Here is a 19,667-nt window from a genome sequence, read left to right as displayed (position 1 = left end):
CACAGGTATCCTCTTTTTTGAAACTGGAGATATGGTAAGTCTACTTTTGTGCAGACCCATTTTCAATGAAATGGCTGCTCAGCTTTGTTGCATGTGAGTCTTGGCTAAGTGGCCAGCTGTCTTAATGGTACAGTCCATGTCCTTCTCACTTGCCTGTGCCCATATTGTTGCCTTTGCCTCCCTCTTGAATTCTCTGAAATTAGACTGAACATTTAAAGGGGAAAGAGAACAGGTTATCTTACCTCCAAGTTGAGGCACATGATGCACTGTTGCAAAAGATTTTTGCAAATAATATTTAGACTTTGGTTGTAGTAGGCCTACCATATTTCCAGTTCTAAAAAAAGAGGACACCTACTGGGGGGACACCTCACTCCCAAACCACAGCCCCCCATCTCTGCTGCTGCCCCTCACTCCTGACCCACAGTCCCTCGCTCCCCTGGGCTGTGCTGGTAACCCTCACTCCCGACCTGCAGCCCCCTGTCCCTGCCAGTGCCCTGCAGTCCTGTCCCACAGCCCCCCACCAGTCCTGTGCTTTTACTTCCAAGCCACAACCCCCCCAGCCCTGTTGGTGCCCCTCACTCCTGATCTGCAGCCCCCTGCTCCCCCCAGTCATGCTGTAGGGGACCCCAGCTGCCCCTATCCCAACTGGGCTGGAGCACAGTGATTCTGATTCATGTGGGTGGCAGCAGAGTGAGTCCAGCCCCAGTGTGGGCTGGAGGGGGAAGGAGGGGAGACCTGTGGCACCCCCTGCCTTGGGCTGGGGCTCCCATGCCACGCCAGATGGCCTGGTCACAGCACCCCGCATCCTCTTCCCTCTCTCCCTAGGCAGTTTCTCCTGGCCACTGCACCCCTGCTAACACTGGCAACAGCATCTGTGATGGCACTGGTACCAGCCATGGAGTTCCCTACTGCCCTCAAAGGGCCCCCCCACCTTTGCCCTGCTGGAGGGGCAGATACTTTCCCCTGTCCTACCTGCTCTGCTGTAGCCCCAGCCCTCCAACCCCTGACCCCCAAAGACTTACCTGCATTCAGTTGCTGCAGTGCACACAGATGCACGTGATGCTCCCTGGCTCCAAATCGCCCTCCCCCTGCTCCCACCAGCAAAGCAAAGCAAAATCCTGGACACTTGTTCAGATTTCAAAAAACGCTCATACAGAGATCAGAGGACTCATCTGGGAAAACCGGGATGTATGGTAACCCTAGTTGTAGTCATAGTTTGTGTATATCAAAGGGATGTGAGAGTCGTGGTTGGATTTGCTTTCGGACAATTCAAAAGGTTTCTTTGTATACGCTAAAATTTCAGACCTGGAATTGAGCATTATCTCCTGGCTAAATTTACTATACTATTTCCTATGTTATGGCTATCCAGGAGCAGAGCTTGATCAAATTCAACAGGTACCACTGGGGAGGTGAAACCTAAAGACAGCCCCATGACCCAAGCTTGGCAAACACTCTTGGCCATGGAGTTGCAACTGGCAGTGATTGCAGGTCTAACATGCTATCCTGCACTGTGATCTGATTGATGAGCAGTTGCAATGGTGGGATGGTTATTTTTATAACTTGTACCTCCCACTGAAACATAAAAATGGCTGTAATCTGCCTAGTTTTATACAAATTAGTTATATAAACTTTCCAGGCTCCCAATCTATAATAATAATAATAATAATAGGCTTATTCTGTCTGTCCAGAGCACTCTGATTGGTTGTCTTGGCAGCCAATCACAATGCTTACTGAAATAACCAGAGTGCTCCGGACAGACAGTGCTCTGGACAGACAGAGTAATTGTGTTATTATTGTAGATCCTGAGGCATTTCAAACAGATATGTAGATTAGTCAGTCAGAGCTAGAATGAAGCACCGGGGCCCCCTGCCGTGGCATGGGCAGGCTCTACCAAAGGGAAAAAAAAACCCAGAGAGAACAGCGAGAGGCCTGATCCTTTTGTTCCCCCTGGAACCTACCTGCCTCTCCCACAGCTGGGGGTCAAGCTGCCAGCAGGCCTTGAGCTGCGGGGGGCCCCAGTGCTTCCCTCTGCAGTGGCAGTGCCCCCCCGGGACTGCTTGAGCAGGGTGCCAGGGGTTTGGTGCTGCCTTCGGAGGGCCCCACTACCATGGAGGAAAGCACCAGGGCTCCCTCAGCTCAGGAGCTGTGCAGCCCACCAGCAGCTTGCTTTTTGGCTGTGGGAGACGCAAACAGAATCTAGGAGAAAGAAAAAAAAAAAGATCTGACCCCTCGCTGCTTTGCCCTGCCCTCCCTGTCGTCCGTCCCCCCCCACCCCAGCAGAGCCTGTCTGCATGAGCTACTGCTGGGTCACACAGCCCCTGAGCTGTGGGGAGGCCTGGTGCTCCCTTCCATGGTGATGGTGCCTCCAGGGCTGCCCAAGTGGGGTGCTGCACAGATGCAGCCCCAGCTCACAGACAGCACCTGCCAGATCCAAGCCGCCGGGAAGCTCCAGCTTGGCGGCCTTCTAGTGCCCCATGGACCATGCCTTCCTGCCACCTGGGACCACCTGGGAACAGGCTGGCTGCCCTAGGAAGGTGGCAAGAGGGCAGCTGGAGAAGGTGGCGCAGTGCACGGGCCACTGATAGCCTGCCAAACCCGAGCTTTATTGAGTGCACGTAGGCTTCCAGCTCCCCATGTACTGTCCTCGCTGCCTTCTCCAGATAGGGCCCTTGTACACGTGAGGAATATTGCTGTAATTTGTTTCATAGCAAACTAAAATACATGGGATGTGGTTTACTTTGCTACATAAAAAGGTCATTTAAATGGAAATATGTTGCTGAACGTGTACACTGTTACAAAATTTGATTGCAACACGCCACTGAATGTGTACACTGTTATACAATTAAATCATTAAAAAGGGCAATTAAACCACTAAAAGGGGCAATTTCCTCATGTGTACAAGGGCCCTCTTATTCTATGACAATGAACAAGTCACAAGGTCAGACTTTAGACAGAACATGTATTTATTTTCCTAAGCCTGTGTTTACATGGACAGCTTTATGTAGCCTTTTCGAGGGTGAGAAGTTTTGATTCTGTTAAAGTATTCAGCCAAAGGATAATTAAAAATCCTGTATTTAAAGAAACACTTTTGCAATAAAAAATTAATCGGAAACGTTTTGCAAGTTTCAGCTAGTGTTTCTAATACAACCCTCAACTGGGTTAAATCTGTGGGTTTTTAACATAAAGATAATGGACAAAGGCTTCAACCCTGCCAAAAATCTCTGAACGTAACTTCATCTGAAACCCGTGAGACATCCCAGCAAGTTTATGATGCAATTTGTGAGCTTAGTTCAGCACCTATGCATTAGCGGGTTGTGGGTCTGCAAAGCTAAAGCCCATGGTATTGGTATCATATATAATATCATCCTGCTACTTCCATTTTAAACTCCCATTTCAACAAAGCTTGAAGGTGACCTTAACCTTGCTCCTGCCCTAGCAGGAATTTGTAATATCCATTGTGGGGTTTATTTACTTGGTTTTCACACTTATTACTCTGCTTATTTTCCACATGGCCGTCTTCTATGCTGGAGAAACGTTTTCATTTTCTGATGAGGTGGTGATGCACTCTGCTCAAGTACAGCTACCTCACGGTTTATCTGTAGCATTTATTTGTTCTCTAGACAGCGAGGGGTTACCCATTTGATGTTATGCTTTTTGGTCTTGTTTGCGCTCTGCTGTGTCTGTGACTGGCTTTTCATTTCAATTGACAGCCTGGTGCCAGGGTGAGGATGAGCTTATCCTTTACAGACCAGGTCTGGCACTTGGGGGACCTAGATTCTAGTTCCAGTCTGCCAGTAATTTCAATGAATCACCTAGCCCCTCTGTAGGTTTACCCACATTTACAAGCAGGATAGCAGCAAATCGGGCTGTACAATCAATGCATTTTTCATAACAGTGCGGGGGGGGAGGGTCCCTAGCAAGATGAAAATGAAAAATTGTGTCCTGGGCAAATCCTGAATATTTTGTTTGACTTAAAACAAAAGTGCATTTGGGGGTTACTTAACCCCTTCTCCACTGTTTTCATACTTTAATAGTGAAATTTGAAACCAAAATATTTCAAAGCAAAAAAATCAGAGTGTTTCAACTTGTCCAAAAATGTCAATTGATGGCTGAATCTGGTCACTAAATGTGACTTGAATTTGTGAATGGCTCCGATTCCCTGAAAATCAAGTCATCAAGAATAAACACGTTGCTGTTCAATGTGTTTATTAACAGTTTGGATGCTGGTATATAAAGCTTCTTTTGCAAGCTGGCAGATGACACAGAACTGGGAAGGATTGCAAATAGGTTGGCAGATGCACAGTTCAGAAGGATCTCAACAGTTTGGAAAGTTAGGCTAGATTTAGGAGGAAGAAGTTCAATGTGGACAAATGCAAGGTGCTATACCTCAGGAGTAATAATTGAAAATACTAATATAAAATGGGGGACACCTGGCTGGATGGCAGCACCATAGAAAATGACCTGGGAGTCTTGGGAGAGCACAGACTGAGTATGAGTCTGCAGTGTGATGAAGCCACATAAAATGCCGATGCATCCCAAAACTGGATCAATAGATGCATTAGATATGAGACACAGGAGGTGATAGTGCTTCTCTACTTGGCATTGGTTACGCCTCATCTGAAGGACGTGGAGAAGTTGGAAAGAGTCCAGAGGTGGGCAACAATGATGATAAAGGGCTTGGAAAGCAAGTCATATGAGGAGAGGCTAAAGGAACTAGGCATATTCAGCTTGCAAAAAGGGTGCTTAAGAGGGGACATGATAGCAATCTTAAAGTACTTGAAGGGCCACCATAAAGAAGAGGGAAACACCTGTTCTCTTTTGCTACAGAGAGGAGGATGTGCACAATGGCTGGAAGTTGCAGCAAAGTAAGTTTAGATTGGCTTTCCAGAAGAACTTCTTCACTGTTAGAACACTGAGGCAGCGGAATAGATTATCTCGGGAAGTTGTGGACTCTTCATTACTGGAGGTGTTCAAGAAGAGTTTGGACAGCCACTGGTTGGGGATGATCTAGGTGCAGCTATGCCCATGCTCTACAATAGGTTTCTCATGCTCCTGGTCTTTGGTGGTTGTCCCCACACCTCCTTTCTCTGTTATATGTGTCAGGGTGTTTTTAAATATTCCTTAGAGGCATTCAGTCTTGGCTAGAGCCAGGACTGGGGACTTTGACTGGAGTGTGCCAATGCTCCTACTGGGACCAAAGCCAGAGGTTTCTTGGCAAGAGGGTCTTGCCCCCCCATACAGGATCATACTGATTGGCATATTTGGAGTCAGGAAGGAATTTTACCCCATGGTCAGATTGGTATGGATTCGGGGGGAGGGGAAGGTTGCCTTCCTCTGTAGGTGGGGGGTGTGGCCCTCTACCCAGATCTGTTGAGCATATATTGACATTTATTTGATAGAAACAGAACACTGGCTGACATGGTTGCTCTGCTTCACCTGTGGCAAGTTAGGGTGTTAGGTCCATGTTGTGTCTGGTTGATGGTAGTCTTGTGTAGAGTTTAGATTATGGTTTGTATAGGATGGTTTGGATAGGGATGACCCTGCTTTGGCAGAGACTTGGACTGGAATAGATGATCTCTGTAGGTCCCTTCTAGCCCAACTTCTCTATGAAACAGATAACCAACTCTCCCAGCTCTATGCAACCCTTTCCTATTTACCCTTTCCTAGTTCCATGGGGTGATGTGAGGATAAATCCATTAACATTTGGTGAACTGCAGAAATGTGTCTAAATAAACAAACTGCTTCAAGTTGTATACCAGGCAAGCATTAGGCAGCTCATCTAAAGCAGCAGGACATTCTTTTCCCCTTCAAATGGAAATCTTGGGTAGAATATATGTTTCAAGCACTAAGCCAACATTTTGAGTGAGGCTTTTAGCTGCAGATGCCCTATTGTTATGATTTGGAAGCTTTCCTGTACCTCTGAAACTTTATCTTTTGTTCATATTCCTTCCACCAGGCCTGAATCTGTCTGGTAAATAATTCCTGTAAAGAGTATTTAGATTTAGCCTGGGTTTCTATTCACATCAATGGGTGACAACAGCTAAATTTCTCTGCTTCTGCAGCTCCTATCTTTTATCTGGTGATTGTTTTTATTGTTGGACTCAGTCTATCAATAGACGAATTGATTGCACTGGACAATCTGTTGATTAAATGATTGCGATTCCTTTTGAATTATCTTAATTGCAAATAAGGATCCCAAAGCTGCATTGACGTTAATGACATTTTATTTCAATGGGGACAAGAACAGACTAAAATCAAGTTAGTATAAGGCAGTCAAGAAAAATCTTTTGCTTCAAAATTTTCTAATAGTAGGCAACTGGTAGAATGAGGAACAATGGGAAGGAAGTAGAAGTACCAAGCAAAGAAAGTTCTGACAAGCTGTGAACAGAAATAAAAATGGAACAATCTGATAAGTTGTTTAATGCTTTGCCATTCAAGTGCTTAGTTTCCAGATCAAACACCTATCACAGCAAAAGAAGATATGCTAGGAAATCACTCACATTTATAGCTAGGCCCAAAGGAAAACTTCAAATTACATTACTCTCAAATGCTGGCAAAGTTTGGGTGTAAATTCACATCCATTTAACAGCTGCTTCTCCAGGTGAGGAGCATTAAGACAACTAACTATCCCTCAAAAAAAACCCACACAGCATCACCTAGACAGACCCCTTTGATCTCCTAAAGCAGGGGTTGGCAATGTTTTCAGGCTGCGGGCTGGATTGACCCAGTTTGAGTCAGAGGAAGGCTGGCATGCAGTGAGCAGGCACTAGAACCCAGCCACTACTGTTTCCTGAAGCATGGGGAGAGTGAATACAGCCAGCACTCTTCCCTGCAGCAGCAGAGGGACTTTGGGTGCAGTCACTTTCCCCTGCAGCCATGGGGATGAGCGCCAGCTGTGGACACTAAGCCATGGCACTTCCCCTGTGAAGCTGCTAGAAAAAGCAGCAGTAGCTAGGTCCTAGTGCTGGACCACTGCATGCCTGGCCTGAACTGGGTTAATCCAGCTGCTGAAGCCCCACATCCGCAGATCAAATCAAATGGCTCCACAGACTGTGACCCACAGGTTGCTGTCCTAAAGAAAACCTCACCACCTCAGACTGAAACTGCATTTCTTTGACATGTGTATTCTCCTTCTTTCCCTCGCCAATGGGACTCACCTCACAGGCATTTAGAGGACAAAAATCTCTTGGTGGTTCTTAAATGCAGGGCCTTTCATTTTTTTTTCTCTCTCTCTTTTTCTCTGATAAAATATAAAATAATACTCACAAGGGGGTGCCAGATTCAGAGCTGTGAATCAAGCCACTGCAACGGTTATTGACCCCTATCCTATGATAGACATATTAAGCTTTGTCACCCTGCTGCAGGTCAGACGAGCAGTGCCAGAAAATAAAGACCAGTCTCTTGTCATCACTCCTTTGTTGCAGGCATTTATTAGCTGCTCTGTTTATTCACAGATCAGGTATAAAATGAGGAGTGTAGTGTAACAGTTTCTTTTGTCCCATGAAAAATTTCAAGAGCTAAAGACATGTTTTTGTTCTCCATCAGGATGAGGCCAGGTGTTCATAACAGACCTACCAGGTGCGTAGGACACTCACCTGGAATGTGACACCCAGGTTCAAGTCTTTCAATATCAGGGAGAACAGATTCATCGATTGTTGGGGGCTGGAAGGGACCTCACAAGATCATCGGGTCCAGCCCCCTGCACCAAGCAGAAAGACAACAGGGGTCAGGTGACCCCAGCAAGGTGACCATCCAGTCTGCTCTTGAAGATCTCCAGGGTGGGTGATTGCACCACCTTTGGGAGGAGTTTATTCCACAGTCTGGACACCCTGACTGTGAAGAAGTGTTTCCTAGAGTTGAGCCTGAAGCAGTCTTCCAGGAGTTTGTGGCCGTTAGTCCTGGTTTTCCCCAAGGGTGCCCTGGTGAACAGTTGTTCACCAAGCCCTTGATGTACACCCCTGACGTAGTGGTAAGCTGCTACCAAGTCCCCTCCCAGCCTTCTCTTTTTTTAGGCTGAAGTGGCCCAAGTCCCTCAGCCTATCCTCGTATGGGTTGCCTTGCAAGTCTCTGATCATACAGGTGGCTCTTTTCTGGACTGTCTCAAGTTTTTCCACATCCTTGTTAAAGTGTGGTGCCCAGAACTGGACACAGTACTCCAGCTGTGGTCTCACCAGTGCCAAATACAGTGGAAGAATCACTTCTTCAGTTTTAAATGAGATGCATTGGTTGATGCATGCCAAAGTATTGTTTGCCCTGCTGACTACAAGATCACACTGATGGCTCATGTTCATGCAATGGTTGTTATTACCCCTAGGTCCCTTTTAGTCATGGTGCTAGTCAAATTGGCACCACCTAGCCTGTAGGTATGTTGGGGATTGCTTGCCCCCAGATGGAGCACTTTACACCTCTCAGTCATAGATGTTAGGGCTGGAAGGGACCTTGGAAGATCATTGGGTCCAGCCCCCTGCCCAACGGGCAGGAAGCCAGCTGAGGTCCAAGGATCCCAGCAAGATAAACATCCAAATGTTTCTTGAAAGTGTCCAGAGTAGGTGCCTGCACTACCTCTGGAAGGAGCCCATTCCAGGCCTTGGGGGCTTGGACAGTAAAGAAGTTTTTCCTTATGTCCAGCCTGAAACGATCTTGCAGGAGTTTGTGACTGTTGCACGTTGTCTTCCCCTGGGGCGCTCTGGTGAACAGATGTTCCCCCAGATCCTGCTGAGCACCTCTGAAGTACTTATAGGCTGCTACCAGGTTGCCCCCTGAGCCTACGCTTCTCCAGGCTGAAGAGTCCCATGGCTCTCAGCCTCTCTTCATAAGGCCTATTCTCTGATCATGTGTGTGGCTCTCCTCTGGGCTCTCTCAAGCTTCTCCATGTTCTTCCTGAATTGTGGAGCCCAGAATTAGATGCAGTACTCCAGCTGCGGTCTCACCAAGGCTGAGTACAGCAGGAGGATGACATCCTGCATCTTGCTCAAGATAATCAGTAGATGCAAGCCAGAGTTTTGTTTGCTTTGCCAGCTGTGGTATCGCATTGGTGGCTCGTGTTCATGTTGCGGTCAGTCATGACCCCAAGTGTCTTTTGGCCGTGGTGCTAGCAAGTGTAACATTGCCGAGCCTATACATGTGATGCGGGTTTTATTCCTGAGGTGGAGCACCTTGCATTTCTCCTTATTGAATGCCATCAGGTTTTCATCTGCCCATCTTCCAAACCTATTGAGGTCAGCCTGGATCGCCAGTGTTGAACTTCATCTGGTTCTGATTCGCCCAATTCTCCAGCCTATCCAGGTCCGCCTGAATCTGCAGCCTATCTTCAGGCGTGACCAAGCTCCCCCCTAACTTGGACTTTGAAGCTAAGTCTACCTGTATTCCATTTGAGTGCCCCAGAGGTGTAGCTAGCAAATTGAGTGCCTGGAGTGCAGGGGTCCTGAGGTCTGGGAGGAATACCATTCCACTTGCCTTGCTCGCCCCCACATCCCCCGCCCCCCAAGATACAGTCCATGGTGTAGTGCTGTGCTATGCAGCTCCTGTGCAGGGCAGGGGCAGTCTAGGGCTTTCGCCATTGCTACAAAGACTCCCAGTGCAGGGGATTCTGGCACCCCCTTCTAGTTGGTGTGTCGAGTAAGTGTCTTGCTCACCCTCCTGGAGTGCCCTAAATTCTGTGCTTCTCTGCAAAGGGTGTCTCACTGTCTGTTTTTGACTAGAAATTCCATCCTGGACCTGGGAAACCTTTCCTGGTAACAAATTCATTATCCTCCCCCAATCCCTCTCCAAATGTTGTATATTGTCTCAACATCTGCATTTTCCAGTGAAAAAATTCATAAAAGATATAACTTAATTTATCTCTACTATAATCTTTCTCCACCTTGCACAGGAAGTGTAGTTTGATCCTGACCTGAGGGCAAAGTACTTTTCCCTCCCTGCACATTCATGTTATTGCTAAATCTCACAATTTCATTGTATGTTTCATGATTTTGTGGGGGGGGTTCTTTAAGTCCCCAATCATATTACCTGAGAAACTCAGCATTCATTTAAGGGGGAGGGGGGTAATGCGTGTGGAAGAATCCTCTAGTTCTGATGGTAAGAAAAGGCTCAAAAACATAAATCCGCCAAAAGACTAACACTAGAACAGATTCCTTAATTTAAAAAAAAAAATTTTTTTTAGGTGTTATGATTCTTTAGCAAAACTTCTGTTTTGGGGAGACTTGACTCATGATTTCTGAGCATCTGGGGTTGGTATTCAGCATTTGGCTTCCCTGATGAAGCAACCAACATGTGTTGCTGGTGAATGCTAATGCCCCTTTCATAATCAAACATCATAGGTGAGTGGGAAAGCAACTAAATATTGAAATGCCCTGCCCTCACACCCAGGGCTGTCTCAGGAGAGGTGGCATCTGGCACCAGAAGAATTTAGTATTCCACAGGGAGAAAGAACCCGAAGAATATGAACAACAGAAACTTCTGAGATAAGGAGAAAAATATTTTCTCATCCCTATTTTCTCTAGGGAAATGTCACAATTGTTATTCTAAGAGATTACATTTAAACTCTGAGTTGTCCTAATTTTCAACCATAATGTCCGTTATACACGTAAAAGGAAGCCCTTGTTGCCCCAGTACCTTCTGCTAAGTTTCCATGGTATGTGTTTATGTCTGTAAACTCAAGGTTAATGGGTTACAATAGAAAAGAACTCCAGGGATTAGGCAGAGACATTAATAGACCATCTCCCCCAGGGGGAGTTGCTGAAGCATATTCTCACATCCCTTTGATGCAGGAAAAGGGTTGTATGTGAATCATTATGGTTGCATTTATACAGAGATGTAGGCAAATGCTGAGGCTTCTCGACCGTTTGTCATTACATTGATTTCCAGGTTTCACTTTTGAAATCTGTTTAACTGAAGCAGTAGTTAAAGGGATGTAGCAAATCAGCTATGGCTGCTGCCTGTCTAGGGACACTCTGTTTTTAGGAAGAATTTTAAGACTTTTTCAAGTTACAGTGTATCAAATGCTAATTTAGGAATAAGTGAAAACTGATAAGGACTCATTTGCACTATCAAATTAACCATGCTTGTAATGTAGTAATATATTATGTTCTAACACAGTGTAGTAAATATATTGTGTTCTAAATGCCCTCTAGTGGTGGTTATTATTATGTTGCTATTTCCAACAGGAAATTGCTTGTTCAGCTGCACTACTCAGAATCCTGAACAGGAAGTCGAGGTGTCCGGGTCAATGGAGTGGGAAATTAAGTCACAGTGGATAAATAACAGAATGCTTCAGTGTCTCTTCATGTCTTTGCAATGAATAAGTCCCATGTGGCTACAATTTACCACAACACTTAATCCTGATTGAAAGTTATTAAAGTCCGTTGGCAATAAAGTAGATTACAACATAGTGTGGCTGGCCTTTATGCATGGAGACAAACTATTCCAACAGTGTAAAATTCCCTTTTCTGGCCCAGTTAAAGCAGATTAAAAAAGAAAGAAAGAAAGAAATCTAGTTAAAATATAAACTGACCAAGTAAACTAGGTTATGACCAAGCTTAATGTAAGATTAAGCTGTTTACAGCACACAATCGATACGGCTCTTTTGATAATGTCATGATAGCCTGTGAATCCTACAAAAATGAGGATGGGTGGTTTTATTTTTAAAAAAATCTTGAAACAGAGACAAGAAAGCATTTGAAATAGATTAGGGAAGATGACATTACTCATAAAGAGTTAGGCTTAAAGGTATAGGGCTAAATCCTATTCTAACTTTATTTGACTATGTAGCACTTAGGTAGTGGAAACCAATGTCTTTTCTGAACCTTACAGTTAATATTGCCATAGCAGTGAATACGGCCACTCTGCACCCAAGATGAAGACCAGCAAGCTTCAATGATAAAGCAGTTGTGTGGGTCTGCTACATTAATTATGTGTAGAGGGGAAAGAAGAGACTCCCACCAAACTTGCTTCTTTTCTCCTGGCCCAACATGGCTTCTCCTCCTCACTAGTTGGTGGTTCAGCTTCAAGAAGCAGGCTAGAGAATGGTGTTGGCAATGCCTAGCCTATGGCCTGGTGATTAGAGTACATGCCAGGAAGTGGAGAATGCAAGTTCAAATCCTAATCAGGTGAATGAGAAGGACTAAGAGCCTGCATCTCCTGCTCCCTGGATGCACGCCATAACCGGTACATTATTGCGTTAAAAGGGGAAAGCCTGAGTTGCTGCCACTATGCTACTTCTGATGGGTAAACACATACTGGGGTAATCTGATACCACAGGTTGGTCTAGAACCTGAACTGTGCGTAAGTGCCGGAAAACACCTTCACAAGGCTACATAATTGCCTCTCAGAAGCATAAAGATGAAATAGGAGTGAGCCCATGATGTACTAAGGAATGTTTTTTTCAATGTGTGTATATGATGCCAAGCAAAAGGAATACCTAATTCTTGATTGGGACCTACATGTAGAACCATAATAAAAATATCAATAATATTAACAGGAAATAACCTGATATGCAGAAAAACTGCTGCAGCAAAAGGAAAGGTGTCGTATTTTTGTGAAAAAGGGAAATGCAATTATAGGATGTACCCAGCAAACTGTTGCCAGTAAAGCTAGGGAAGTGCCCTTGCCATTGTACAAGTCCCTGGTAAGACCTCATCTGCTATATTGTGTTTAACGCTGGTCATTCATATTCAAGAAAAACAAACTCAAATTGGAACAGGTACAGAGAAGGGCCAGCAGGATGATCAGGGGAATGGTGAACCTGCCTTATAAGGAGACAAAAGCTTGGCTTGTTTAGTCTAGGAAAACAAAGGCTAAGAAGGGATGTCATTTCTGTCTATAAATACATTCAAACATCAGGGAGGGGAAAAGAGCTATTTAAAAGCTAAAGGACAATGCTGGCACAAGAACAAATGGATATAAATTGGCCATGAATAAATTTAAGCTGGAAATTAGAAGGAAGTTCCAAACCATCAGAGCAGCACAGTTGTGTAACAGCCTCCCAATCAGCATAGTGAGGGCCAAAAAAATCTAACTAATTTTAAGATGGAGCTTGAATGATTTAAGAAAGGGTTATGATTAAAATGTCCCTCCTTCCTATGTTCTGCTTGTGAACTGAAGACATGAAGGGTCTAATACTTGCACCACCCCTTTTCTAGTCTGATTAGCGGTATTTCAGTGGGGAAGAGGGTATCGGGGGCTGGTAAATCTGCAGTGAAGTTAACATTTGGAGAAGAAAGGAGACATGCATTGACCTTACTTTATACACAAACCAACACATATTCCATTTTTGTTCCACAGGGAGAAAGAAAGAAAAAGAGAGGAGTACTTAAAACTTGCACAGTAGGCTAAGGTCCTTTATCCAGAGCAATAAGTATGGCTACTTTGAGCAATCCTTTTTAATTATGATGGGCTTCAAGAGTGCAATTGTTTAGCTAGAGTGTCTAGCTACATAATAACGCTCGTGCCTTTTATTTCAAAGGGGAGCTTTGGAGTGCCTGTCTGCTTGAACGAATCCCAGGTTACGAAGTAATGGATATAATATGATTGAGAATGAAGGTGACCTATAGAAGCATGGTAAATACATGATTTTCTCTGCTCAGCAAGTGCATTTTGATTACAGCCCAGCATATGCCTCTGGTCTCAAGATGCTGTTAGCATTCTTGGGAAAGCTTGTGAAAGGACAAAGTGCAAAGAGCTGTAGGAAAGAGAAACAGGTTCCAAAAACCCTATTTATACCCACACCAAATGCAGAAAATTGAGGGTGATGGTTGTAATCTTGTCTGTCCTTGTTATGAGTTGCCTGTGTTAGTCTGTCATAAGAAGGAAAAATGACTGTGGATCAATACAGCTATCTGCATTGACATTTTCAAATTTTATAAATACACTAAATGGATTCTGAGCCTTCCTAGTTAACAGTCTTTTCTGCCTGAGGAAAGGTATGTGTTTCTAAATGTGTATTTTGCTGCCAAATATAGACTTACACTGAAGGGGTTAGTAAGGAAGCACTTTCACTACAGTCAATGGCCCACATTCTGGTCTCAGTTACAATACACAGGAATGAATCTGAAGTAATTCAGTCAAGTTCACTAGGCAAGTCTCTAAAATTTACCACAGCACATCAGCAATGAGTACAACAGCACTTCCCTGCACTGCGCTGGTCAATAAACATCTTGGTAAAAACAGACCCACTGAATCGTGCAACATGTACACGTTGCACAGCTACAGATTCTCAGCTGGGACTTGATTCTACATTTATTGATTTTTATGGCGATGATCAAGGCCCTGATGTAAAAACTGTTCTCAGTGGAGTTATGCAGATATGCACTGGCTGAAGGTTTTGGCCACTAGGAAGTGTCAAAGTACATGATCATACACCAAAAAATATGTTAAAGCCCTGTTATTTATTATTTGTGTTTAAGTAGCCACCAGACCAGGGACCCCTTTTGCAAGGAGCTATACAGGTATGTAATAAGACAATCCCAATATAAGAGCTCACAGTTTTAACATAAGAAGAAATGTTTGCAACTTTGGCAGGGAAAAATTACTTTTCTTATGGCCCTTGTTCCCACATCGGTGTGTAGTGGTGATGCATAGGGGGTGCACGTGCACTCCCTGAGAGGCCATGTTCCCTGCTTAGGCGACAGGCAGAGGGGGCAGGCAGGAGCTCTGAAGCCCCGCAGCAAGTGCCAGTCAGGGAGCGGGGGCACCAGATGAGGCACCGCGGCCACTTCCTGGTCAGCATGATCAGCTGCGGTCAGTGAAATTGGCTGTGGGAGGATCTCCTGCACCTGGTTGGTGAGATTGGCCATGGAGGGACCACCCCCGCCCCTGGTCATCAAGATTGGCCATGGGGGGACTAACTCCCTCCCCCCCCCCAGTCACTGACTGGTTGCTGGGGGGGGCACATGCCTCCCCCTGACTAAGGTGGCACCAGTCGCCCATGTTGGCGTGTATTCATTGTTACAGAGTGCAGCCTTAATACAGTTTTCACTTTATTTTTATATTTTTAAAAGATCTTCTAGAACAGAGGGAGTGTCACAGATTAGCCCTAGAATGGCACCCTCCATGAGTGTCATTCTGATCCTCTTCCCCACCCAATCTGCTGCTCTGTTTTATGCTCCCTGTCCCATCTGCTGTTCCCTGCCGTATCCCCAGTCTGCCACCTGCCACACAGGTTGTAGTTTTGCCACCCCCGTTTTAGGGTTAGCAGGAAACACAAGTTACAGTTGATTGGCCAAGGCATGGATAGCAAACCATGAAACATGAGAGTTTCCATAATACTGTAAGTCGCCCAAGGACAACACATTCATTTTCTTACAGTTTGTACATTAATATATCAGGACATGTTATTTCTAAAATTCATACCTTGTATAACTCAATTTATTACATATTTGTATAGTGCCTAATGTAATGAGCCTCAGCCACTCTGTAATTGTTTAATAATAATTATAAGGAAGAAGAAGATTAAAAATAGAAACCTCTGATGTGTTAATATTAACAGTATTCTTTCTAAATTTTACCAAGCAAAAATTAGATCCTATACAAAAAAGAAACTTTGATGGCCATTTTACTTAGCAGTCATTTTTTTTTTTTTTCAAACTGAAATAATTTCTTGACCCATTTCCCTCTGCAGTGTATATAATGAAATGTACCTGTTGGGCTGGATCCCACAAGACTGATATATAGGCAACACTCACAGAAGTAAATGTGAGTTTTCATTAGTGGTTCAGTCCAGCATTTCTACCCCAAACAAAACCCCTGTTTACGTCAACAAGTGCTTTGCATAGTGGGCTTGATCCGAAGTGAAGTAAATAAGACTATCATTGGCTCCAGTGGGTATTGGATCAAACCCAAGGAGAACTTCATCCTAATACAACTCCAGTATGGTGAAATGCCATTCATTTATAGGGATGAAAAGTAGAAATGCCAACCTATCCTAGTGCATTGGAAAGTACAAAGAGAGGACCACCACCCAGATAGAAATTACTTTGATTAGAAAGGAGGCTATTTCTGTGAGGTACTGAACAGCTTCAACTACATTTGCCTTAGTGGGCACTCAACCCCTTTGCACCTTGATGGACTGGTTTCTCTAGAAGGCCCTTCTTCCCCTTTTGTACCTAAAACTGCAAAAGCATAGGATACTCATTTCCTCTTTTTTTTAAAAAAAAAAAAAGGAGAATTGCATTTCAAAGTGGCAAGACACCAACAGATCATGATGGTTTGTCTACAATCTTCATTTTTCAAAAATATCCTTTATTCACTTAGAAATGTGAAGATCTTTTTTCACTTGTTTCTTGACTACAGAAAAAATAATGGATCAATTCTTCTGTTGCAAAGAACTCAAAGACCACAACAGGACAGAATGATTTTAACACTGTGGATTCCTACTTGAAATCGCTGGGTTTATGTTATGAATTATGTTTGCACAGCTAAGTGTCACAGCACCCTGATTGAGAGTTACTGGTCTAGAGGGAGGCTTGGACTGCATACCCCTGGTGCTTCAGCAAGATGCCTTAAAATCTCTAGCACTATCTCCCCAACCTTAGCAACACAACTGAATTTTTTAATACCTTTACGTTGGTATGGGGAACGCTCCATACATGATTAAGTAAGAAGTGAAATGAAGTAATAGTAAAAAAGTCCCTTTGCAGTCTTTGAATGCCAGCCCTGCCTATCTCATCTTAACTGCAGAGGACTCCCTCTGTGTTGTCAGTGTGCTCAGAAGCATGTCCTCCAGGAACGGCTGTACTTCTATGAGTGACGTCTCCCTCTCAGTGTGAGTATTTGTAGTGTTGTCTGACACTACAAATACCATTCCTAGAAGCTTGCATTATGTGAGTGCAACTTTCTGGAATAAGAAAAAATGATCATGATAGCATTAACCAAGGTTCAAGGAGATTTCTGTCATATCAAACTATTCCCCCGAAGCCCAGAGCTGGGAAGAGATTCCCTTCCGAATTCCTGATGAAGACCTTAACCCAACCAAAACAAAGGGGCTCTCCTGGAAGAGTTCATCCCTCAGTTTGCACAAGCCTAGCACATACTATACCAGGACACTTGGGAGTTGAAGTTAGGTCTGTGAGGACCTTCCTCAAATCAAGATGCACATTGTCAAAGCTGCTAATTTACTGCTATGATAAATTAAATTTGAAACTTCCAGTAGTTTGTTTTCTTGTTAATAGTTTGGCTCTTCTCTGCATGGGATTGTAACCATCCGGTTTTGGCACAGACACCGCTATTGCCAGTTTGCCAATGAAAATCTAGAAATTTATAAATAAGAGATTATAGCAAGAGGATTTTAATGGTTGCTATAAATGGTTTTGCTATAAGGCAAATTTATTCTCCTCTGCCTAAAATATGTTCACCTTGCAAATGGCTAAGGACGCTTGACATGCCGGAAAAAGGTGTTCAGATTCCCCTTGGAAAACATGTAGAAGCACTTTTCAGCAATAAAAAGCAGTACTCTTTCCCTACTCCTTCTCAGTTGCTAGTCATCAGTACATTGTACTCCGGTGTGAGACAGTTTGGAAGGATTTCTAGGATCACATTAGTAATATCTTAGGAAAGGAAATATTTTCATCGAACTTTTCTAATTCTTTTGCCAAACATTTGTCTCTTGAATCTCTGTTACACAAATGAAAGAAGGCAAAAATATTAGCTGAAGTAAGAACTTTGCAGGATTGCTTTTAGGAACTGATGGCTTTCCCTTTGCTCTGAAGTAAAACACTCAAAAAGACAACACAAACAGCCTCTTCACCGGGACTGCAATGTGTTAACAACAGCATCTATTATCGTGCTGAAACATCACTTAGCTCCCTGTGGAAAAAAACAACAGACTAGGCAGGCATAAAGATTGGAACAGAAAAAAATATTTTAACTCACCTTTAGGCTGTGTGTCGGGTTTACAACACAGACAAGTTGCCCAGCAGCTGAGAAAACCCTCTTAGCCTTGTAGTGCTGAAACCTTAGGTGAATAAGATCTAATACAGCCCCAAAACACTGGGTGAAGAAAAGCATCACAACTTTTGTTGTTGTTGTTGTTGGATGGTAAGGAAAGCAGTGAAGGAGACTGTTAGTCCTTGAGACTAGGAAAGGAGTGCAGGCTGCAAGAACTACACTCCTGAACAGCTTAGCATGCCTTCATATTCATCATCAAAATAAGATGGTTAGAATCTTGCAGCAGTGGGTCAGCCAATCAAAAGGACAGAAATGTTATCCTTGAGGTCCAGAGACAGCCAATAACAAATGCCTCCCCTACAGAAACTCCCTGATGAATTGAGCCTGGTGGAGAATGTATTATTGAACATTACCATACATCAGCACATTGCATTTATCTTGTGATTACAGCCAGCCATACGTAATGCTGTGGAGATATGCAGACAAAATTGATTGCTTAATGTCTCCATTTATTAATTGACTTAATGTAACAAAAGAGCTCTCTAATACCAATGCTAAATGTAAAGCACTGACAAAACCCACCAGTAAAACTGTTAAAAAGTAGCAAAATAGATTCAGTAGACTCTGTGTTTTACTTACAAAAGCATCTTAGAGAAAAATCAAATATTAGGAGAGAATTACAATTTCTTTTTTGGGATTAAGCAGAAGTCAATTTGGTTATATAAATAAATCTATGTGCGTGTGTGTGTGCATGTGCACTGCGATTAGGATTTTCGTCACCCTGCTGCTTTCTAAATCTTATTTCCAACTACTTCCCAGCAAAGAGAGTCCAAGCACACTAATACATTTTTCCTAAAAAGGTAGGGTGAGGGGTGTGCATTGGCATTCCTCTGTTTAAGTGAGTGCTGCTCCTCTGAGCTCATACGAGGTGAAGGATCAGTCCTGTAGCATCCAAAACAGTAATTACTGGATGCTTGGAACTAGGAGAGTATAAAAAGACACAGAGCATGCTTCTAAAAATAATGAAATACATGATGCATGAATGCACACACACAGAGACACTAACACTGAAGGAAAAGTGGCTTGTAAATCAACAGAATAATTACAGATGCAAAAGGCCTTTCCTTGTCATTCATTTGCATATTGGTAGGCAGCAAATTACTAATTAACCACTAGATTGTCCAAAACATTAAAAAAAACTAATCAAGAGTGTGCATGTAAAATAACATGTTTTTTGTATGTTATGACCAATATAGCTCTACCTTGGTGGGTAAGGGACCTTGCTCAAGCCAAAAAGATTTATTAAACATGGGTCCCATAACCAGGCTTGGTGGTGAGCAAAAGCTCCATAGCAAACACATGGATCAAAATGCTTGTTCATTTTGTGGGACAAGCCTGTGTGATATGTTGCTGTGCTTGTTAATCAATCAAAGAGGGCTAATTTAATTAGCTCCCTGCCAGAACTTCCTATCAGGGTGCTATTTAGGATTGTTAGCTAAGTACTCAGATGGCTTATTTAGTCTTTGTAATCCTTTTCCCTTCAAAGCATAACAGATAAAAGTAGCTTTCTTTTTTTTTTTTTTTTTAAATGTGAGACCAGCAATTGGGATCAGAATTCTGCTCAGGACAGAGCAGCCCACATACAGAGCTAGCTTCAATCTGTGACTGAATTGTCACAACTGCTAGTTCCTAAATCAATACTGCAATACTGTTGCTGCCAGACTGCAGAGGATCTTTGTAAAAAGCTTGAATAGATAAATATGCAGGATACTGTGAAATTCTGGAAC

The 19,667-nt window shown here is 43.6% G+C and overlaps 1 protein-coding gene across 1 annotated transcript in view; it reads right to left on the bottom strand.

Annotated features, from left to right (window-relative positions):
• The window catches only part of SIAH3 (siah E3 ubiquitin protein ligase family member 3), an 89,519-nt gene extending 71,382 nt beyond the window's left edge, over nt 1-18,137 (bottom strand). Inside the window, exon 1 of the mRNA XM_019525468.1 lies at nt 17,866-18,137. Coding sequence (XP_019381013.1) covers nt 17,866-18,000 — 135 coding nt within the window. The 5' untranslated portion in view covers nt 18,001-18,137. The remainder of the gene's footprint in view (nt 1-17,865) is intronic.
• Nucleotides 18,138-19,667: the final 1,530 nt, after the last annotated feature.

This window comes from Gavialis gangeticus, unplaced genomic scaffold, assembly GCF_001723915.1.
Source record: "Gavialis gangeticus isolate Ggan-Ray unplaced genomic scaffold, GavGan_comp1, whole genome shotgun sequence".
NCBI lineage: Eukaryota > Metazoa > Chordata > Crocodylia > Gavialidae > Gavialis > Gavialis gangeticus.
Note: the sequence above shows the minus strand (reverse complement) of the source record. Positions and strands in the feature narration are given on the sequence as shown.